This window comes from Rhinolophus sinicus, linkage group LG01, assembly GCF_036562045.2.
Source record: "Rhinolophus sinicus isolate RSC01 linkage group LG01, ASM3656204v1, whole genome shotgun sequence".
Taxonomy (NCBI): domain Eukaryota; kingdom Metazoa; phylum Chordata; class Mammalia; order Chiroptera; family Rhinolophidae; genus Rhinolophus; species Rhinolophus sinicus.
The window spans coordinates 156,845,738-156,869,488 of NC_133751.1; the positions used below are offsets into that span (position 1 = coordinate 156,845,738).

The 23,751-nt window shown below is 39.3% G+C and overlaps 2 protein-coding genes and 1 pseudogene across 8 annotated transcripts in view; 2 read left to right on the top strand and 1 right to left on the bottom strand.

Annotated features, from left to right (window-relative positions):
• METTL8 (methyltransferase 8, tRNA N3-cytidine) overlaps nucleotides 1-20,742 on the bottom strand; it is a 71,152-nt gene extending 50,410 nt beyond the window's left edge. For 3 of the 5 annotated variants that reach the window (XM_074337939.1, XM_019727416.2, XM_074337946.1), the window contains exon 1: nucleotides 20,571-20,742. In XM_074337939.1, coding sequence (XP_074194040.1) covers nucleotides 20,571-20,615 — 45 coding nt within the window. In that variant the 5' untranslated portion in view covers nucleotides 20,616-20,742. Of the gene's footprint in view, nucleotides 1-20,153; nucleotides 20,227-20,570 lie in introns of those variants that run through there. The other 2 variants (XM_019727414.2, XM_074337924.1) reach the window with 2 other exon arrangements.
• Nucleotides 12,142-13,349, top strand: LOC109445261 (dnaJ homolog subfamily A member 1; annotated as a pseudogene).
• Nucleotides 20,743-20,873: 131 nt separating the features above from the next.
• Nucleotides 20,874-23,751, top strand: part of DCAF17 (DDB1 and CUL4 associated factor 17) — a 35,521-nt gene continuing 32,643 nt past the window's right edge. The window contains exons 1-2 of one of the 3 annotated variants that reach the window (XM_074337962.1): nucleotides 20,874-21,316; nucleotides 21,734-21,837. In XM_074337962.1, coding sequence (XP_074194063.1) covers nucleotides 21,191-21,316; nucleotides 21,734-21,837 — 230 coding nt within the window. In that variant the 5' untranslated portion in view covers nucleotides 20,874-21,190. Of the gene's footprint in view, nucleotides 21,402-21,733; nucleotides 21,838-23,751 lie in introns of all 3 variants that reach the window. The other 2 variants (XM_019727419.2, XM_074337969.1) reach the window with 2 other exon arrangements.

Below are 23,751 nucleotides of genomic sequence, written 5' to 3' on the forward strand. Positions count from 1 at the left end.
TCTATTAAAACAGGGCTTGTCAAACTAAGGTCCCATGACAAATTTTTAAATTGTGTTTTTACTATGATAATAATCTAAAAAAACCAATAGGAGCAAATGTAAACTGCTGCTTGATTTCAGTGCCTGTGTTTGCATTGATGATCTTGCTGGCAACAAGCAGCAGCTACAATATGGAGATGATGCATCCGAGTACCCAGCGCGCTGCATAAGACTCTGCAATATTTCGAACTGAGAAAAATGGTGAGGGCATTGAGAAGACATAGCACACAACATAGTACGAGTGGGCTCAAGTCAAAAGAACCTGTGTGGTGGTGGTCAATACCTTGTTTATAATGAGCACAGCAATTTAATTTTGGTAAAACATCAGCAGTCACATTATAATGCTGTTAATTTGAATTTTATTGGCTTTGTGGTTGTATCTCTCTACTTACTTTGATTTTGCAGTCGAATAAGAGCTCTGTATACAAGGAGCGTATATAAATTATGTAACACTATACTAAAAATACTTTAAGTCGACCCAGGGGTCTCAGAATTTTTTTCTTTAAATGGAGGTTTATGAGTTTTTCAACACTGACAAACACAGTAGTAGAAGATTCTGTCCCAGAACATTCTATTCTTATTTTTCCTTAATAGCAGAATCACCTCAAATCTCCATGGAAAGCAGTTTCAGGTGAAGAGGTGAAGGGTTTGGACTAAGTTAAATCCAGGCTCTTCCACTTGCTATCATATAACCTCTGACATGATGCTTGACTTCGTTAATCTCAATTTCCTTAATAAAATGTGACTAATAGGATTATTTCAAAAGATAGGAAGGTTATAGGAGGTGAACTACGTAGCACAGCGCTGGGCGCGTAGTAAGTGCTCAGTAGACTTCATCTGATATTAGTTACCATTAGTCTGGCTCTTCTTCGACCTAGATGCCCAAGAACAATGGACAGGTTTGGCTTAAAACTCTTCATGGAAGAAATCACACGTCTGGGACAGGAATACCCATGACGTGCCCAGTTAGGAATTTATGATCAGATCACCCTGTGAGGTTACAGTGGAGCATTCTTCTCCAGGGATTTGGGGCAAGAGCAAGAGTTGTACAGAGCTTTAGAGAGGCAGCGAGAAACCAGGGCATGAACGGCTAGGAGGGCGGCGATTTCCTTATAAGGCCAGCGGGTCCTGTTTACTAGGGTGAGGTAAGATGGCCAGCGCTGAGCTGGAGGATTGTGATTGCTGTTTGTCAGATTTCCTTGACAGGTATTTCTGGAAAGTGCAAGCTGGGATGGGCCACTGGGGCAACCACCATTTTGTGGGTCCTGATATATGAGTTAACTTTATCAGAATGTAGGTATGTATAAGAAGATGGCTGCCCAGGGGAGCCTTGACTGCAATTCCTCCAGAAAACTGCAATGAACTGGCTGGGTACCAGTTCTGGTGTGGGGAACGGCAGCTTCTCCCCACAGGCCTTCCAGGACAAGTCTTGTAATTGCCTGTGGTCAGGCCTGAAAAATCACATATAGGAGTCTGACCTGGAGCCTGACTCCTCACCCAAAGAAAAAAGAAAACAAGCATTCTTTACCCAACACATAATAAACCTTATTCCGAGAAATTACATAAACTAAAAAAACCATTAAATTTAATGTGGATGAAAAAGGGGTTCTATGTAAAGTAACCTCACAGGGTGATCTGACCATAAATTCCTAACTGGGCAGGTCATGGTGGATAGTCAACCCCCAGGTGTGTAACCTCTTTAGTGAAAGGTTTAAGCCAGCCCTGTCCTTTGTTCTTGTATATCTAGATTAGCACACCTTTAAATGCCAAAAGTAATACCCCTTGGAGGTGTAACCACCCTCAAGAGAGCACATAATCTTAACTATCCTGTAATCCAATCCCCATCTTGCTGTTTCCCACCTTCACGTAATCTTCCTTACATTCCCTCTTTAATTTCAAATGCTGAAAAGAAAGTGAAAAACCGTTCATCTCCAAAGCATTTGAGATCTTGCTTTCTGGCAATTATTGTGTTTTGGTTCAAATAAACTTACAAAAATTCTTTACAGGTTTGGACATTGCTTACATCAACATTGATTTTTTTTAAAAGCCCATGAATAATAATGCCACAGCAAGTTGCTTAAGAATAATTGAGAGTATTAATTATATTCTTAACCTCCAAAGACCACATCATGTAGAGAAACCTTAGTAATCTTCAGTCTATATAAGGTCTTATTTCTAAGATCATTTGCAAGTCAGTTGTTAAGAGTGTGTAGCGATGACCCTATATCTTCTATTTTTGAAATTTGGACCTCTGATGTAATACAGTTTCACAGTGGTTTGGCTTGGGACTTACTGAAAGCTTTTTTTTCCTTTCTTTGTTTCCCTCTCCTCCCACCAAACCTTGATGACTCTGTTTACTGTACATTTACTATGCACGTATACCAGTTCCAATGGTTCTGTTTACTTTGGACCAGTGTGCACACCTGGCCCGGTTATTCAGGAGGAGTTTTTGCATCTATATGGGGTTCACTCCTGACCCTGGCGCAGAACAGCCTCTAGGAAGCGCCTTTTCCTGAAGTTGCCAGGCCAACTTCTCCTTCCTTGTTCTGTCCCTCCTTGTGCATCTGTAAGACCTTTTGATGACATTGAGAGAAGGAAGGCAGTCTTTGTGGCAGGGAGTCCACTGTCTTCCCTTAATTCTGGCTTTTTGAAATAAAACCTACTCTTCTTTCCACCACCCTCGTCTCTTGAGTTTTGGCTTTCGTGCGGCGAGCAGCCGGACTTTTTGCACGGTAACAAGCACAGAATCACATTTTTATAGGAACATTTTAAATGGTGATTAAGACACCAGGATAGTCCACACATTCCTGAAATCTATAATGTGAATGAAAAGAAATGTGTTTGTTTAAATGGTCTTAGAAAACTGGCAAATTCCATTTTCTCAAACAGCTGAAACAGTGCCAATTCATACTGCCTGGGGCAACTTTAATCTTATTTAACACAAAAGCAATCTGATAAATGATGATTCTTTTAAAATAACACCAAAAACAAAAACAAAGCAAAACCGTAATACCTGTAAATCATCTCTTTGCCACCCGATGACATACGGTGGGTCCATAAAATAATGTTGTTTAACTAAAAACTAGACTTGTACATCAAAATAAGTGTCGTCCTTTCAAATAAGTATCCTTAATAGATTACTACTTAATAATAGTAAAATAGCTTTGAAATTCCATTTTCCGATAATGTCTTCATAGCGAGCTTATTCTTTTTCATATTCTCAGTGGTGGCAAACTCTTTGCTTTAAGATATATACCCTCTGTTGTCTTTAGATTACGTTGTTGTTCTTGTTGCCATAAATGTATAGACTGCCAACATAACCAGCTTTGAAGGATCATATTCATTGAGAAACAGCTTCTGGTATGTTCTGTTTTCTTAAACAGTCATAAATCAAGTTCACACAGTACACACTGTACTACCACAAATGATAGTATCCTTTGTGCTTATTCTTTTTTAAGAAGCCAAAACTATCTGGAAACATGAGCTAGATCTTTTTTTAATTTAAAGTTTGTTTTTCTTTTAAGTATTGATAGCAAAAATAGAAAACATACAGGGGAAAAGATCCCTCCCTCTTATGATTGCAACAAAAAGTAATATAAAATACCTAGGAATACACTAGCCAGAAATGTACAGGAGTGATATGAAGAAAGCTATACAACTTTACAGAGGGGCATGGAAGATAATTTTAATAAATAGGAAGAGAGTACATGGGTTTCTAGAGTTGCAGATTCAATGTTGTTAAAATGTAACCAAAATCATCTATAAAATTAAAGCAGTTCCAATCAAAATTCAAAAAACCTTTTTGGGTAACTTGAACAAATCATTTAGAAGCTCATCTGGAGAATAAACATGCAGGAAGCGCCAGGAAAATACCGGCGAGAAAATGAGTGATGTTGGCTGTGGTGGGGTAGGGTTATGGGGGTGGGGAGCGCTCTTCCAGACATCACAATACACTATAAATCAAGCACATTTTGGCCATGTCTATGGTGCCAGGATATATAGTCAAAGCTGTGGGACAGAAGAGAAAGTCCAGAAAGTATTACAAATGGAATTCATAATAAAGCTAGTATTTCAAATCAGTGGGTTCAGGCTGGCCTAGTCAAAGAACTGTGTTAAGAAAATGGGCTACCTATTTGGAAAAAATAAGGTTATACCCCTTCTCTATATCTAACACCAAAATAAATTCCAGATGAATTAAACTTTTTAATACAAAAAAATACTTAATAGGCCTAGAAAAAACAGAGGTGAAAAAGTGGGGTAGAAAAGACTCTTTTGAACATGATACCAAAGCTATAGAAATGTATTGGAAGATATGCTATAAAACACACTGGTGGAGACACCTGCAAAATACTACAATATAAGGAATGCTTAGAAAATAATTAGAGGGGCCGGCCCATTGGCTCAGGCGGTTGGACCTCTGTACTCCTAACTTCGAAGGCTGCCGATTCGATTCCCACATGGGCCAGGGGGCTCTCAACCACAAGGTTGCCAGTTCAATTCCTCGAGTCCCACAAGGGATGGTGGGCTCTGCCCCCTGCAACTAAGATTGAACACGGCACCTTGAGCTGAGCTGCTGCTGAGTTCCCAGATGGCTCAGTTGGTTCGATCATGTCCTCTCAACCACAAGGTTGCCGGTTCGACTCCCGCAAGGGACGGTGGGCTGTGCCCCCTGCAACTAGAAAACGGCAACTGGACCTGGAGCTGAGCTGCGCCCTCCACAACTAAGACTGAAAGGACAACAACTTGAAGCTGAACGGCACCCTCCACAACTAAGACTGAAAGGATAACAACTTGAAGCTGAATGGCACCCTCCACAACTAAGACTGAAAGGACAACAACTTGACTTGGAAAAAAGGCCTGGAAGTACACACTGTTCCCCAATAAAGTCCTGCTCCCCTTCCCCAATAAAATCTTAAAAAAACAAAACAAAAGAAAATAATTAGAAATGACCGTAGAAAAAAATGTGTTAATGCCATCAATTAGCATTCACAAAAGAAATGCAAATAGCCACTAAAACTTAAAAATGTTCATCACACTAATAATAAATGTCTTTTGGGGATGGTTTTGACTGCCAAGTAGCAGAAGACCCTATGGAAACTGGCTTAAATAATAAGGAAGTAGTATCTGTCATAACCAGGAGTCCAGAGGTTGGGCAAGTTCCAGGTATGGTTTCATCCGCAATTCTACTATAATGCCATCAAGGACCCAGGTTCTTGCCATTTCCCCATCTTGCTCTTCACAGCATTACCTTCACCCTATGGCTGGTTCCCTTTGCCATACAAAACAACTGCAGCAGTTCCAGGCATCACACTGACATCACAACATCCAGAGGAAGAAAAGGACCATCTACTTCTCATGTCTCTTTTTAGGGATGAGGAAACATTCTCACAAATTCTTCAATAGACTTACTGTCAGATTTCACTGGCCAAAACTGGATCACAAACTATTCCTAAATCAGACTCTGGTAAGTGAACTGGTTCCTATGCTTACCTTAGACTAGAGATTCTCAGAGTGTGTGGTCCAGAGACCCCCAGCTACCTCCAAAACACATTACGGGGGGGTCTGCAAAATGTCAGAACTATTTTCATAATAATATCGACATGTTATTTGCCTTTTTGATTGTGGTGACATTTGCACTGATGGCGCACAGGCAATGGCGGATAAAACTGCTGACACCTTCGTCTGAATCAAGGCACCCAGCTCTACTGGAGGTCTCGTCGTTTTCACTAACCATGCACTCACAGAAGGAAAAAAACAAAAAGAAAGAAAGAAAAAGCCAGTTTTACTTAAGCGTATCATTAACAAAGCATTAAAAATTGTTTTCATGGAAGACCATTTTTACTTTGGCACTTTCTCAAGAACACACAAAGTAAGCCTGTCAAGAAAACAATTGACACTATTTATTGCCATTGATAAAACTCAAGCTTTTAAGCAAAAAATTAGAATGTTGGAAAATTTGTGTATTCACCACTATAAGCTTAATAGCTTTCTGCCACTTAGACACTGTTCTGAAGACAATAGATACTTTTGATATTGTATAACAAAATGTGTCAACATTAGGAAGACCTGCAACAACTCAGTGAACCAATATTTTCCAGATGGCCAACACATGACATCATAAAATCATGCACGGGTACAAGATCTGTTCAAAGTACAAGGCAGACCAATGGATTTTAATGTAACAGAGTATGGAAAAGTTCACCAATATCGTTTCAAATATTATATTGCAGTTAACCTTTAAGAAACTACCACTTACTGGGATTTGATGTAGTGTAAAAGGAGAATCTTCACACTCATCTGAATAGACTATTAAAGTACACTTCCTCTAACTACTTATATATCTGTGTGAGATTACATTGTCTTCAAATATGTCAATCAGAACAATATATCATAACAGACTTAATGCAGGAGCAAACATAAGAATCCAGTTATCTTCTCTTAGGCTAGACAGTAAGGAGATTTGTAAAAATGTAAAACTATGCCACTCTATTAACTTTTTACTTTTGGAAAATATTTTTTATAAAAACGTTATTGATGCTAACATGGAATAGGATTATTATTTTTAAATGACAATAATATTAAAAGCTTTTCTTCCATTTTAATTTTTAATATGATAAATGTGGGTAACTATGATCCACATAAACAAAAGCTCTTGGGGGGCTCTATACTTTGAGTGTCCAGGGGTCCTGAGACCAAAAAGCTTGAGAACCACTGCCTTAGATTAATTGTCTGGGGGTAATACAGAGAATAGAAAGTCCACCTAAAAAAAAAAAAAAGTGCAACGGCTTACTATCTTTTTGGCGAAGGTGAAATGTGATCACTGGTGTGTAGCAACAAGCATTCTCACACACTCTCAGGGGACACTGCACTGATATCTTTCCTGAGGGAACTGTGGTAATACATACGGAAATTCTGAAAGAAAAAGTTTGATGGAAAACTCCATTTGTAAAAATATATCCTAAGAATATAATCAGAAGAATTTTAAAGATTTGTCATGGCATTGTTTGTATATTATTCTGAAAAACTCCAAATAATCTAAATATTCATCTTTAGAGGATTGACTAAATTATTGTATATCCATATAAAAAAATTATGTAACCACTGAAAATGTTGCTAAACCCTAAATTTACTGATATATAAAGAAGTCCATTATTTATTAGGTGGTCAGGTACAAAAGTCAGGTACAAAAGTACCTTTAGCATGATCTTAGTTTTAAAAATTAACATATATACTAACAAGTATACATACACAAAGAAAAAGTCTAGAAGAATTTACAGTAGTTATCTTTCATTGAAAAGCTGAAGGAGAGCCTTATATTTTCTTAATATATCTTGAAATGTTCTTTTTTTAAAGGAAACTCAAACCACCTTTATAATCATAAAATATAAAAATATTTTTAAAATCACTAAATATACAACTTCTATATAATATTCATGGGTAAAGGAGCCATGCTTGGGAAGGAAGAGAAAAAGAGATGGTACAGGCAGTGGTGACTTTTGAAAACTTCTCTGGTGATCACCCATTCACATGGAGGAAAAGACACCATGAAATCTATCACGGCCAGTGAATGGGACCAGACAGTGTGCTGTGCATGGCTGGATTCAGGACCCAAACACCCTACGTCTAAAGAAGTCCAGAGAAAGGCTACTTTTAAAAGACCCCAATTTGTAAGACCAGGTAAGACAAACAACTGCAGATGATGAGAAGGTAGGGCAAAGAACCCTAAAAGAAAACGAAATTATTGTTGAAGGCCAAGAGTTAGCAGGAAGAAGTGGAAGACAGACAAATAATCCACACTAGAATGTCAAATTCTACTTTCCAGAAACTTCCTATTCACCAGCCATGGCAGGTACTTGCCACATTGCTGTTTGACATTATGGCTGCTCTCTCTTTCCATTTAGTAACTGTTTCTGGTGTGCCAGAACCTTTTCATTTATAGTACTTGTTAATCATCAGGCAGCAAACAGATGGTACCAGTCAAGCCTGCCCAGCCGAGCTCCTGGGAAAGCTCGTGCACCCTCTGCTGGTCAGCTCCCTGCCAGGACAAGAGGGTCTGCATCCCAAAGCGACAGCTTCCCAAATCACAGGGATACACCTCTGTGTTCTTCTCTCTGTAGCTAATTTCAGTGATGAGTTTGGAAATCATTTCCTCAAAATGCCCCTGGAAGAGACAATTTCAGATACAAATAATGCCTTCCTTTGTTACACCAAAGAAAATATGCCACAAACAGCATTTTAAATTCAAATGATTTTACCTTATTATGTTGGTGCAAAAGTAATTGCGGTTTTTGCAATTATTTTTAACCTTTTAAGCCACAATTACTTTTGCACCAACCTAATACATAATAAATAAGTGAAGGTGTGCCGATAAGTGCAACACTTAATATGACTATAAAGCCCCATTAGAGTTTTATTCTGGCTGAAAAACTGAGAAGCACTATAACAATATTTGTATAGTTTTTACAACTTACAAAAAGCTCTCACGTTTACTTTCACACCTAATTCTTACAACAATCTTATAAGCAAGGGAGGAAGGCAGGACAAGCACTTTTGCTATCACCATTTTACAGAGGTGGGACATGAGACTCTGAGTCGCCTTGATTACACACATACAAGAGCCCACACTCCAAGCAGGCCTCCCAACTCCAAATTCTTTGTTCTACTCAATACACTCCTCTACCTGAGCTGCTGATGTGTAAGGAGTTTTGTATCTTGGGTAGAGAAGTTAAAAGGCCTAAAACATGTTTCTGTAATATACTTCATGTTGCTTCAAATATCACCAACATTTTAGATGCTGAATCCTAAATCTGAAGGGTTTGCATTGTAGGCAGTGCTTTGTCCTAAAAGAACATCAATTTAACAAGGGAAGTGGACATTTTAGTAAGGAATCTCCTGAAAACCCAATGAACGTCAGAATTCCTATGTGTGGCATGTCTATGCCCGTAAAAAGCGGATCCCGCCAGGCTTTGTGGTCTCTGCATTCACTCAGTCGACACGGTACGTGCAGCACAAACGGGTTGGGCATCCGCAGATCCTGCTCCAGCTTCCTCCTGAGTCTTCATCATTGCAATGACTTCCCCCTTATGAACAAAGCATTATGGATACTGTGTTGTTGGAGTGCCAAGCTAAAAAATCACTATGCTGAAGAAGGGAAATACAGTGAAATTCAGCTATTATCACCAAGATCCCCAAAACTAAAGAGTAAAGTAGTAATAATATAGAGAATCAAAGAATTATATGGTGTTGCCTCCGTGGCAGGCATTACTCTAAGCACTTTACATATAGTAACTCATTTAGTCCTCCTAAGAACCCATCTAACAGATAAGTACACCGAGGCACAGCGAGGTTAAGTAATTCTAGTTACTTGGGGTAACCAGGTTCACACAGCTAGTAAATAGTGAGGCTCAGATCTGAACCCAAGCGGGCTGGTAACTGAGCTCATCTTACTAAAGCTATGCTGCCTCTATGTAGTGGTGTCTACCTTATTCCTGTTGAATTTTTAAAGTAAACTTTTAATTTTAGAAAAGCTTTAAATTTATAGAAAAGTTGTAGATAATACAGAGCGTTCCCAATATCTGACACAGTTTCCCCTATTATTAAAATCTTACATTTGTATAGTATATTTGTTATAGTTAAAAAACCAGTATTAATACATTATTACAAACATAAGTCCATACTTTATTCAGATTTCCTTCATTTTTACCTAATGTTCTTTTTCACTTCCAGGATTCCATCCAAGACACCACATTACATTTAGTCACCAGGTCTCCTTCGGCTCCTTTGGCTCTAACAGTTTCTCAGACTTGCTTTGTTTTTGATGACCTTGACAGTTTTGAGAAGTACTGATCAGGTATCTTGCAGAATGTCCCTCAATAAATATTGATCAGGTGTTTTCTCATGATTAGACTGCGGTTATGGGTTTTAGGGAGGAAAACCACAGAGGTAAATTGCCATTCTTACCACATCGTACCAAGGGTACATGATATTATTATCGTTGAAGTTAACCTAGATCGCTCGGCTGAGGTGGTGACTGGCAAACTTCTCCACCGTGAAGTTTGTTCCCCGCTTTCCACGATGTATTCTTCTGAAGGAAGTCACTATGCATAGCCCACACTTAAGGAGTGGGGAATTATGCTCTCCCTCTTTAAGGTAAGAGTATCTGCATAAATCGTTTGAATTCTTTTGCCTGGGAGAGTAGTCTCTTCTCCCCCATTTACTTAGTCAATCAGTATGGGCTCATAGATAATTGTCTAAAACTTTGGATTATAACCCAATACTATTTTATTTATGTTGTTGCTCAAACTGTTCCTGCTTTGGCCACTACGAGCTCTTTCAGTTGGTTCCTACGTCCTTTTGACACACTCCCATCATTGTGTTTTTGTTTTTGAGCTCTTCCTTACTTTCTGCCACTACAAGATATTGCAGGCTCATGCTGCACCTGCCTTGACCCAGTCTTTGAATCAGCCATTTCTCCAAAAGCATTTGTTCCTTTTACGTGTGGGAGCATGAGCTAGGTACTGGGTGTACTCCTTGCTACCAGGTTGCTTCTAGGGCTTCTTAACTGACAAAGCAAGAAAATACATGTGAATGTGTGTACACTAAATCATGTATATACACATATCTTTATGAATGTTTCTCTGTGTATCCATCTGTATCTGTAAGCTACACTAGACTTCATGCTAATGTCTCCAACGGTAATCCACTACCACACAGATCATTCTTTCCAACCTTCCCCTCTTGTCTAGAACTTCCCATTCCAATGGTAAGAAACGTGGTTCTCATCATCCACCAAGCAGTTTTAATTGTTCAACTCCAGTACACATGCAGAGTGGTTTCAGAACTGTTAAGATGCACCTCTGTGGGAAACTATCAACTAGAGTACATTGCATATATACACAGTTCTTACCTTCTTTAGTCTTACAGTCTTGTTTTCTAAGTTACTTATGTCAGCACCTTTTCCCTGGCCCCAAAGTGACATTATTGCATACATTTGTAGTATAGTTAGATTCTTTTGTCACAGTCTGTACTCCATCCTGGAATCCCAACTTTCTCTTAATCATTTTTTAAATTGTGCGTACACTAAGGTTTACTCTTTGTGCTGTCAAGCTCCGTGGGATTTAACAAATGCAGAGTGTCATGTACCTATCATTGCAGAAGCATACAAAATAGTTTCACCACCCTAAGAAGCAAACAACAAAACCCCTCTGTGTTACCAATCAACACTCTCTCCTCCCCAAACTCCCTGTTTCTGTTCCATTTTCCCAACAGAAATGTACTTGACATCACTGCTTCTCATCCTTTCCCCTTACAACAACACGTTCACATTTATAAACTCATGTGATTCTCACTTCAATCCTGAGTGTTTCGACTTAGCAGATGATTGAATGAAATTCAGAATAAGTGGCTTGGTCAAGATCTCACTAAGTGGTGGTGCTGGCACTGTAACTTGTGCCTTTTGACTCTTGTATGATGCTCTTTCTGCTACAAAACGCTACTTCCTCATTTTCAGCAGGGAGGGAAATGGCTGTGCATAGAGACAAGAAGAGAAGACAGGAATGGTGGTACATTAAGGGAAGACTTTACACTAAAAATATAAAAACGTGGAATTCTCGTTCTGATAATTTGGTGAACCTCACACCTCAAAAACCTTTCTGCTATAAAACATTCCCAAAAGGCAGGTTAAATACATTTTAAAATATATCTTGTTAAATACAGCACTGAGCCAGGAGAAAGAAAGAGAAATCCTCAGAAATCAAAAACTAGTAAAGGTCCAGAAAGCTGAGTGAGAATGGAAGCCAGCAGCTGCCCAAATCCCACAATGTATAAAAAAAACAAACACATCACAAAACTGATCTAAATAAACTCAAGCTTATTTAGAAATATATTTATGTAGTTCACCATATTATCAGATTAAAAGAAAACAATTATATGATCACCTCAGCAGATACAGAGAAAGCAGTTGATTAACCACCCATTCTGGGGAACTTTCCAGAATGCTGGGTGAGAAGCAAAGGAGTGGCGGCTGCCAGAGGTGCACACAGCACCGTGCTCCTCCTCCCTTCCCTACACTGCCGACCTCGGCCTTCTCACGGGCTGTCAAAAATGGTGAAAGAAACCACTTACTATGATGTTTTGGAGGTCAAGCTCAACGCCACCCAGGAAGAACTGGAAAAGGCTTACAGGAAACTGACCTTGAAGTGCCACCCTGATAAGAATCCTAATGAAGGAGAAAAGTTTAAACAGATTTCTCAAGCTTATTAAGTGCTCTCTTATGCAAAGAAAAGGGAACTATATGACAAAGGAGGAGAACGGTCAATTGGTCAATTAAAGAAGGTGGAGCAGGTGGTTGTTTTGGCTCCCCCATGGATATCTTTGATGTTTTTTGGAGGAGGAAGAAGGATGCAGAGAGAAATGAGAAGTACAAATGTGCATCAGCTCTCAGTAACCTTAGAAAATTTATATAAAGTGCAACAAGAAAACTAGCTCTGCAAAACAACGTGATTCGTAACAAATGTGAAGGCCAAGGTGGTAAGAAAGGAGCAGTAGAGTGCTGTCCCAATTGCTGAGGTGATGAGACGCAAATAAGAATTCATCAGATAGGACCTGAAATGGTTCAGCAAATTCAGTCTGTGTGCATGGAGTGCCAGGGCCATGGGGAAAGGATGAGTCTTATAGATGGATGTAAAAGCTGCAATGGGAGGAAGATAGTTTGAGAGAAGAAGATCCCAGAAGTTCGTATTGACAAAGGCATGAAAGATGGCCAGAAGACAACATTCCATGGTGGAGGAAACCAACAACCAGGACTGGAGCCCGGAGATATGATCATTGTTTTAGATCAGAAAGACCTGCTCTTTTTACTCGATGAAGTGAAGACCTTTTCATGTGGGTGGACATAAAGCTGGCTGAAGCACTGTGTGGCTTCCAAAAGCCAATATCTACTTGACAACCAAACCATTGTCATCACCTCTCATCCAGGTTAGCTTGTCAAGCATGGGGAGATCAAGTGTGTGCTAAATGAAGGCATGCCGATTTATCATAGGCCATATGAAAAGGGTCGTCTAATCATCGGATTTAAGGTCAGCTTTCCTGAGAATGGCTTTCTCTCTCCTGATAAACTCTCTTTGCTTGAAAAACTCCTACCTGAAAGGAAGAAAGTAGAAGAGACGGATGAAATGGACCTGGTAGAACTGGCAGACTTTGATCCAAGTCATAAAAGACGGCACCATTACAATAGAGAAGCACATGAGGGTGATGACGTCATCCTAGGGGTGGTGCTCAGTGGCATTTTATACGCAATAGTGACTGAGTGAAGGACTATTGATAGGGGCCAAGCAAGGAGCACCCCCCACCCCAAAAAACTTAAGTTTTCTTTGCTATAGGGATTTTGTTTCCCTTTCCTAAGTTTCCTTGCCCCCAGTTTCTTAGCTCCCTAGTTCCTGATCATAATCACCTTTCAAATCAGCTTTTTATCTTAAATAGAAGATTGTTTGTTCCTAGCCTGAATCATAGGAAGTCCCCTGCCCCCTGCTCGAGGCCATTCCAGGCCCAGTTCCTGGGTGAACACCACCATCTGAATACTTGGATTAACCAGAGAGGAAGACCACGGCTCCACGAAGCTAAACAGAATTTCTATCACACAGCCACCTTGTGTCGATGGCTTTGGGTCCTGCTTCTTGGGCCAACACTTTTAACTCTGTTTAACCAAAATCTATTTTTCCTCATTTAAGGACCTTGGGGATACAGATGATACCCCAGCAAGATTACTAGTCCCAACCAAAGAAGCCAACACAGCCTTGCAAGCAGATTTCGGTGTTCCAAGTGGATCTCAAGACGCCTTCCTCTCATCTAAGACCAGGTAGGGCGAGAGTTCTGTGACTCTCCCAATAGGTAGGGACAGCTCCATGCCCCTGCCCAGCAGGAAGCAGATACAGAAAAAAAGACCTCCTGCCCCTCAACTTCCCATACAGATTTTATGGGGATCACATCTCTCAAGGAAAATAAAAGGCAGGCAGTCAGAGACAGGCATCGGGTCTCTGCATTCCTGCACAACCCATGGAATGGGAATGCGACCACTCAAAAGACCTCCCCTCTCCTCCCAAAACTTTCCCTTTTCATTATAATTGTCTACCCATATGGGGAAACAAATGGACACAAAATACCCAACTAGATTAAACCGGCTACTCACACCTGCGCAGTAAAGGCCACAACCACCTTCACTTCACCTGGGCCTCATTATAATATCATACATATGCCCAGCAGTTCATTAATGTTATTATAACAGACTGAATTCTGGGAAGGAAACTGCGCAGTTTAAAAAGATGAGGTAATAGCCTCTTTCAATCACACATGTCAATCAAGTGGTCCGACTCCCGGAAATGAACAGCCCATTCTAGAAAAAACAAAGGGATAAAAACTCCAAGTCCTCGCCAGTCAGCACTTCTTGAGCCTTGTCTTTGCTCGGGGCCTGCTCCAAACACTTTGGAGTTACTTTTTCTCTTAATAATGCCACCTTGAGCCACTACCTTCTGCTTGGGCCCGTTTCTATTTCTTTGAGTGTACTTTTTCTTCTAATAAACTGCTTTTTCACTACTTTACCTCGGTATCTCATTCAATTCTCTGCTCGAGATGCATAGAAGCTGGACACCGTGCCGAGAAGGGCCCACTCTGGTAACACTATAATCATAATATGCTCACTACTTGCTATTGTTTTTTGTTTTAACATTCAACTACAGTAATGTTTTAAAAGTTAAATGAAAAATAAACTCAAATATAAAAGCTCAAAAAGAATTCAACACCCATTCACAATTAAAAATCAAATAAACAAGACTTTTCATAAATATGGGATGGAAGAGAATTCCATTAACCTGATAAAAAGTAGCTGCCAAAAACCTACAGCATCGTTCAGACTGGTGAAAAATTAGAAGTATTTCATTCACAAACATGAATATAATAAGGACGTCCACTGTCACTGGTTCTATTCAACACTGCACTAGAGGTCCTGGCTAGCACAGTAAGAACATAAAAAGAAATTAAAGGTAAGACAGTTGAGAAGAAAGTAACAAAACTGTCAGTTTCCTGAGAACCTGATTATCTACATAGAAAAATCCCCCAAACCCTACAAATGACAATTATTACTATTAAAATTAAAGTTTGGCAAGGTTGCTAAATAGAAGATCAATATATAAAAAAATAATTGAATTTTTACATACTAGCAAAAAATATAGTTAGAAAATCTTAAAAATACACCATTTATAAGACTGGCCAAAAATGTAACAATGTATTTAGGAAGTTGCAAAATGTGCAAATCCTTTAAGAAAAATATTATAAAACTTCATTGAAAGACATTAAAGACATAAATAAATGGAGAGACACTGTCTTCATAGATAGGATAATTTGATACGGTAAATATGTCTGTTCTCTTCAAATTGATATACAGATTTAATGTGATAAATTCCAATAATTCCATTAAGGCTTTTTGTGGAACTTAAGCTGATTCCAAAAGACATGAAAGTGCAAACTGCAAAAAAGAAATAAGATAACCTGAAGAAAAATAATAGAGCTAGAGGATTTGCCCTACCAGCTCTCAAGCATTACTAGTATAGTGGTCAGGTATTAATTAGCCCAAGGATAGAAAAATACAATAGAATAGAAAACAGATCCTAGAAACAGACCTGACTATGAATGTAAACTTGATACACAACAATATTTAATACTGCAGATCTCTGGATAAATGAGGGGCCCTTCAATAAATGGTTCTGGGACAAGTGGTTATTCATGTAAAAAAAATTAAGGATAATAAATGGTATTGGTTTAAGCTGCTAAGTTTGTGGTAATATGTCACACAGCAATAGCAAACAAATATACTCTTTAACATGTGTAGCAGGAGACAGTTTGAAGGATGTTATAGCATCACTTTTCTAGGACTAAAAAAACCTGAAAGAAACAAAAGCCCAGCCAATAGAAAATGGATAAACAAACTGTGGTAAATTTATACAACGTAATATTATATAGTAGTAAAAATAAATGAACATTACACTTTGTAAAGTATGATGTTGAAAAAGTAGACAATTTGTAGAAGAGTACATATACACAACACGATTTAATTTATATCATGCTCAAAAACATTTAAAAGTTAACAATGTTTTATCTACATAAAGAGGAAAGAGGGATCTGGGAACCAGAAGGAGCACATAGGAGACGTCAAAGTTTTAGGAAATGTTCTGTGGTGTTTTTTTAAGTTGATGATAGATATATGGGTATGCCTTTTATAATTATTATTTAAATTAATATATTATGCTATGTTATCTATACATATTCTTTGAATAAATAAAATACTTTTTAAATAAGAGGAATAGTTTGCAAACTTTGTTATCAATCCTTTAATCCTAAATCTTTCCAGATTTTGTATATGCATGAATGTATTCCATGTTCAGACAAATAACGTTAAAATATACAGAGAAAAGGAAACACAAGAACCAAACCTGTGGTCAAAAGCCTTAATAATTTCAAAACACATTTCCCAAAGTGACTCCAATCTTACTACAATGACCTCCTAACTGGTCTAGATCCCTCTTGTTCCAGATGCTATTCCCAACTGTCCCTGAGGAGGAATGCTGTGTCACTGCCTTTCCCACATGATCTGACCCATGCCTACTTCCGGGAACTGATTTTATTCCCCTCTTCATATGCACCAGTCATGGAACAGATCCTAACATTCTTTAGCATTAATGTCTAAAATACTACATTGCGTGATGAATAGTTCCCTGTTTTTCACTTGTTCTGGGGAATTTAGGGGGATGTTTATTTGTGGTTCTGCTTTATCGTGTTTCCCCTTGAATCTTTTTTCTTCATCATTATTATCCACTACATTATCCGTGTCAACTCTACCTTCAAAATATATCCTGAGTCTGTTCACTTCTTTCCATCTCTCCTGCTACCACTCCAGTCTAAACATTATCACCTTTTACCTGGACCAACGGAACAGGTACCTGTCTCCTTGCTTCCATCTTGCCCCCATACAGTACCATCTCCACACGATAGCCATAGAGATCTTATAACACAAGTTAGATCATGTCACTCTCCTTTCAAAGCCTCCTATGGCTTCCCATTATAACAGAATAAAATCCAAACTTCCTTCCACCTGACATGACTCGGTTGCAGCCTACCTCTCCAAGTTCATCTCCCTCATGCACACTAAAGAACCACATTGGCCTTCTAACAGTTTTAGCATAAGCCCAGGTTGTTATCGCCTTAGGGACCTGGCATTCAGGCAGGCATCTCTCTGCCTGGTCTAAGGGTACTTAGTTCTTTGCAGACTGACTCTCACCCTTCAGGGCTGAGCTCAAAGTCCACTATTTTGAGAGGCCTTCCCTAACCACTCTGCTAAAGCAGGGCTCCCAACCATTCCCTGTCAAGCACATCACTCTGTTTTATCTTCTTATAAGCACTTATCACTACTTGAAATCTTTTTTTTAAATGTTTATTGTCTATCTCCCCCAACACGTAGGCAGCTTGTCTATCCTGTTCACTGTTATACCCCATGCCAAAATAGTTCCCAGCACATTGTACGTGAAACAATTACACGTTGAATGAATGACCTCTCCTGGCCTTGGTTCAAATTTCTTTGAATGTGTTCAAGTTAAAACCTGAGTGTTGTAAGTATTTATTTGGTTATGCCAAGCTTCTTTAAACAGAGTATATGAACAAAAAGCGTTTTATTAACTTCCGAATTCGTAGATCCTTTTCCTTGTCTTTGAAATGTCATGGCACAGATAGTTAAGTATTCTATAAACATGACATAGAAACAAAGTGAAAAAAAGAAAAAAAGGAACCAATATTTGTTCTATGGCCAATTAAGAGAAGTAATTTCCAAATCCTAAGCTAGGGATGTCTGTTCATGCCATTTGACCTTCAACAAATGGAAAATATCTATGTTACAGGTAGAACTGTTGAGGATTTAAGTTTTTAAGGTTATTTCTTCTTATTAATATTACAGTTTCCTACTGATTTAAAGATTAAAGGGAGACTAAATCTGCATCTATGTTAAAAGTACTAAATTGCTGATAATAGAGTCTATATATTGTCTTTAGAGTAGCCAGTTCATTCAACATATATTTGCATCCTTAGTACACTGCCTGAACTATGGTTAATGCATATGTATGTTGAATAAATGGACTACCCTAAAAACAATATGTTGGGAAGACAAACGACAATTCTAATACAGTGCAACAACCAACTTATGCAGGTTGACATTATAAAAGTGGAAGGGTTAGGGAAGTGTTTGAGTGGAGCTGTGATATCCGGGATGAGTGTTGAGATAAATAGATAAGAAGAGAGGAAGGGAGCTCCATACAAAGAAAATTTGGAGTGTAAAGGTACACTGGCTGGAGCAAGTGAGCAATATGTCAGAACCACAAGAGCAACTGTAAAGGATGGATGGATAAAGCGATAAGGCTGAAAATGTGGGCATGATGCTACCCTGTGTACTACACTAAGGGATTCAGATTTTGTCCTGTAAGTTCCCTGTCCAGATCCCTAGGATTCCTACATGTAGCCTCAAGGCCAAGAGATTTCTCGCAGACAAACTTTTTATTTTCAATTTGATAAAAATCTAAACAAAAAAAATTGACAAAAAGATACTGTGGATGATCTGGACGAACACCTTTTAATTGATTACTGTCACAAGATTTCAGTTCACACGTTTGTGTTTAGGAGTGCGCTGGCAAACAAGTGGTAGCATTTGTCATTGGCACAGGTTAATGAAATAGCAATGGGGACTACTTTCTGTAAACGATGTTGTCAAGTGAAGGTCAAATGAAATCATGACACATTGGATATAGGAAGGTTTTGCAGTGGTTTAAATGAAGTAGAGAGGTGAGGGCATTCAGTAATCACTCAACACAAAAACCGTACGGACAGGCCTTTCTGCAAGGAAGTTATGCCACAGAGAACAGCGAACATTTCACTTTTAGAGTGTGTTAGGTCCAGCAAAAAGTTTCATTGGTAACAATAAATAAATACTTGTTTGATTTGTTTTACACTTTTGCTGCATTTAACTTATAACTATTTATAACTTAGTTATAAAAACGATACAACATAAGGAGTTCATATATAGTTTTATATTTGCATATATTTAACATACTGAAAATATTTTAAATTAACAATAGAGAATCCTGGCTATCTACATGGGTTTGAGAAATTCTGCTCTGGGTGATTGGGAGCCACTTAAAGATTTTAATAGGAAAATGACAGATCTGTGCTTTAGAAAAATCACTGGCAGCAGTGTGGAGGGTTAGAATTGAAAGTATTTAAGGCAGAAAGGAGGCTATTAATATAATAATGAGATAAAATGGTAAGGCCCTAAATTACTCAGGGGATAAGTGTTAGAATCAAAAGGACATGGTTGGTTATGGGTAAGGAAAAAGAAGGCATCTGTCCCTTGGATGACTTGGTGGTGAGGTAAAGACCACAGGAAGACAAATAGGTGGGGGTCAAGGGGAAGAAGAAAAGATAATGAATTCAGGTCAGCAATGATCTGAATTTCATTTCAGCCAAAGAAAATCCAGTTATCTTTTCTGAGTCCCAGTTTTCTCAGTGACAGCTGCATTCATGAATTACCAAATTAACTATTATAGCGCTCTCTAAAAATAAAGCACTCCACAGTATGCTGTAAATAAGTTATGAAAAATCAGCAAAAGCCCAGGCCCTGAAGGAAATGCAGCAGGGTTACAAGGAGAAATGGCAAATTTTTACAAGCACTTAAATTGTGACCCAATGCGCTCACCCAGTATAGCACTTATTGCTCTGTCAGTCACATGCCATCTCTCCCTTGCATACTGAACAAGAGGTAGCATGCCAAGCCCACTTGGGAGCTACAAACACTGCACCCTCAAAAGACTTACAAGCAAAGCAATGGGACACATCTGGTGCATGATTACCAAAAAGGTAGCGTAGTGGCAACTCTGACACTGCAGGCAGGGCTAGTTATTTTATGTTAGTTTTAGTTAGAGGAATCAACGTGGAATATCTTACGCAGTCCGACAAGAATGTAAACATTTCATATTTCCCCAATAAGAAGGGGGGAAAGTCGAGAGGAAGGAAAATGCAGCAATTACCGCAACTGTTTGTGTCCTCGCGAGCCACAGAAGGGTGGGCCTCTGGGAAACAGTCCTTCAACCCGTTTGGTGGGAATGCCAGCATCTTCCACTAATAACTCATACTGTGCTTCCCAGAAAATAAGACCTAGCTGGACAATCAGCTCTAATGCGTCTTTTGGAGCAAAAATTAATATAAGACCCGGTCTTAATTTACTATAAGACCGGGTCTTATATTAATTTTTGAGCTTATTTTACTATAAGACCAGGTCTTATACTAATTTTTGCTCCAAAAGATACATTAGAGCTGATTGTCCGGCTAGGTCTTATTTTCAGGGAAACACGGTAATACAAAAGCATACGGTTTATAGAACCAAAATATTTAACCTCATCCATATCGTCCAACGTGCGATTGAAGGAAAAGCCTTGGGTGCGTACCTTTAGCACAGGGCACTGCTTTAGGGGGAGGTCGTACTGACACATGTGCCAGAAAGTCAGGGCTGAGAGGCGTGCGGATACGCGGGCAGCAAGGGACAGCTCCCAGAGTGCCCTGCGCGCACAGGTAACAGCGCCCCCACACTTCTCCTCTGCGCCGCGTGCAGACCGGAAAGGCGGGCCAACCCTACAGCGCAGCCTCCGCCCGGCAAGAGGCGGGGCAGAGCGGGGCGGGGCCGCCAGTGCTCTGTACCTGCCTGATGGGAACTGTAGTTCTGACCCTGGGAACTACATTTCCCAGTGAGGGAACGGCTCAGGCTCGCAGCGCGTTACGGGGCGGGCGCACTGTCCGCAGCCGGGTCCAGAGGCTGAGCGTGTTTGGAGGGCAGGCCGGAAAGGGGGTATCTTTTCTTTCCCTCTTCTCGGTGTTCAGGCGGTGCCGGCTCTGTCTTCCCTCCCCCCACTGCCGTGTGCCCCGTCTGGCTTCTCCGTGTTAAGTTTTTCCTGGTTCCCGTAGAGAGTTGGGGCCTCAAGGGTCCGAAGTAGCGACCGCTGCCCCGCGCAAGAGTTAGGGGCGCGCCCCTCATAGGCCCTGCCAACCCCGCGGCACGGCCCTTGCCTCGATGGGTCCAACCCGAAAGCCCAACGTGTGCCACCGGCTGAGTCGCCGGGCGCTGGGCTTCTTCTCGCGCGACGCAGGCGTGGTGCAGAGGACGAACCTGGGCATCCTGCGGGTGCTGGTGTGCCAGGTGACTGCCCACCGGCAGGGAGCGGGATGAAGGGCTGCGAGGCGCCTGGTGGTCAAGCCTTCTGCTGGGGGGCACTTTTTACGCGGTAGAGCCCCCTTTTAAGAAGGTCGTATATGATGGGGAGAGGAATCCATGCCTTGAACCGGGGGGATTAGTAGATATTAATATGACCCCCACCCCCCCCGGGTGCTTTCAGTTTTTTAAGCTTCTTATGCCTTCCTGCAAACAATCTAAAAGTTGGTCACCCCGATTAAACCAAAATGAGAATAAAGCAGAGGAAGAATTGACTATAATGTTTTTGAATACCGTCTGTGAAATTTATTTGAAAACTCTAAATTTTAACTATGCAACATAAAATTAGTGCACAGTAGGGGCTTCTGAGTAATTCCCTAAACTGAAATTCTTTGTGTCTTTCAGGAAAGTACTAAATTTAAGAATGTTTGGACAACTCATTCCAAGTCACCTATAGCCTATGAGAGAGGAAGAATATATTTTGATAATTATCGGTGCTGTATCAGCAGGTATCTTGGGGGGGGCGGATTTTTTTTGCGGTAAATCACCCCACTGTTGATCTTACATCTTATTTTTAAGGAGCCGCATGCCTATATTAGAGCTTAGTGAAGTAGGAGAATGGAAAAATGGATCCAGAGTAAGAGTAGGTGGTAAAATGCATGTAATTTTAAGACCCTGTTAAATTGAAAGTTGCCAATTTCATGTTTGTAAATACCATTTAAAGCAAAATTACTTTGTAGTTCAGGAAAAATAGATTGCTCTCAGAGCACTGTGTAGTATTTTATTCTGCTTAGAAGATACCAGAGTCAAGTGAGCCGGGTACCTAGTAATTAGATGCTGCTTTAGACAAGAATATCTGCCTATGTTTTGTTTTGGAAGTACTTGCCTTTTTTAAGAGAAAATTTTCACAATTTTGCCACATTTGCTTTATTTATTTCATCCTCTCCCTTTTCCTTTATCTCTTTGCTAAGTATTTTAAAGCATATTCTAAACATCGTGCCATACTTAAGTTTGCTTCTCTAAAAAAATGGGCATTTTCTTTTTTTAAATAGCTTTATTAAGGTATGATTCTCTTATCATACATGTCACCCATTTAAAGCATACTATTCAGTGATTTTAGTTCATTGAAATTCATATTGAATTTGATGAATCATTGGTGGTTCATATTGGTAACCATCACTACAGTTAATTTTAGAACACTTTCATCACCTCAGAAAGAAACCCTATACCCTTTAGCTATCACCCCAATTCCTCCATCCCCCTCAGCCCTAAGCAGCTACTAGTCTACTTTCTGTCTCTATAGATTCACCTATTCATCTCTTTCATATAAATTGAATCACATAATATGTGGTCCTTTGTGACTGGCTTCTTAGTAGATTACCAGTTTATTGTAAAAGGAACAGCCAGATGAAAGATGGGAAGGAGCATGGAGCATCCATGCTTTCTGAACATACCTCTCTCCCTAAACCTCCACATATTCACCCACCCAGAAGTTCCTTTCCTCTTCTAATATATATGTTTAATGCTTACATTTCCCTCTACGCGTTGTTTTTGCTGCATCCTACAAATACTGATCTGTTCTATATTCATTTTCATTTCATTTAAAATATTTTAAAATTTCTCTTGAGATGTCTTTGACTCCTGTGTTAATTAGAAGTGTGTTGTTTAATCTTCAAATATTTGGGGATTTATCAGCTATCTTTCTGTTACTGATTTTTAATTTAATTCGATGATGGTCTGAGAACATACTTTGTATTATTTCTAGTCTTTAAATTTGTTAAGATAAGTTTTATGGCCCAGATTGTGGTCTGTCTTGGTGAATGTTTCATGTGAGCTTGAGAAAAATGTGTATTCCGCTATTGTTGACTAAAGTATTCTATAGATGTCAATTAGATACAGTTGATTGATGGTACTGTTCAGTTCAAGTATATCCTCACTTTCTGCTTGCTGGATTTGTCAGTTACTGATAGAGGTTGTATTGAAATGTCCAAGTAATAGTGGCTTCATCTGTTTCTCCTTGTGTTCTATCAGTTTTTGTCTCATATTTTGATACTCTTCTTAGATCCATACACATTAAAAATTTTTATGTCTTCTTGAGAAGTAACCACTTTACTATTATGTAATGCCACTTTTTATCCCTGATAATTTTCCTTGTTGAAGTCTCCTTTGTCTGAAATTAATGTGTAGCTACTCTAGCTTTCTTTTGATTAGTGTTTCCATGTATATGTTTCTCCATCCCTTTTCTTTGACCCTATGTATCTTTATATTTAAAGTGGGTTTCTTGTAGGTAACGTATATTTGGGTCTTGTTTTGTTCATCCACTCTGACAGTCTCTGTCTTTTAATAGGTATATTAGATCATTCACATTCGTGATTATTGGTATAGTTCATTTAGTACTTACCCATATTTGTAACTATTTTCTA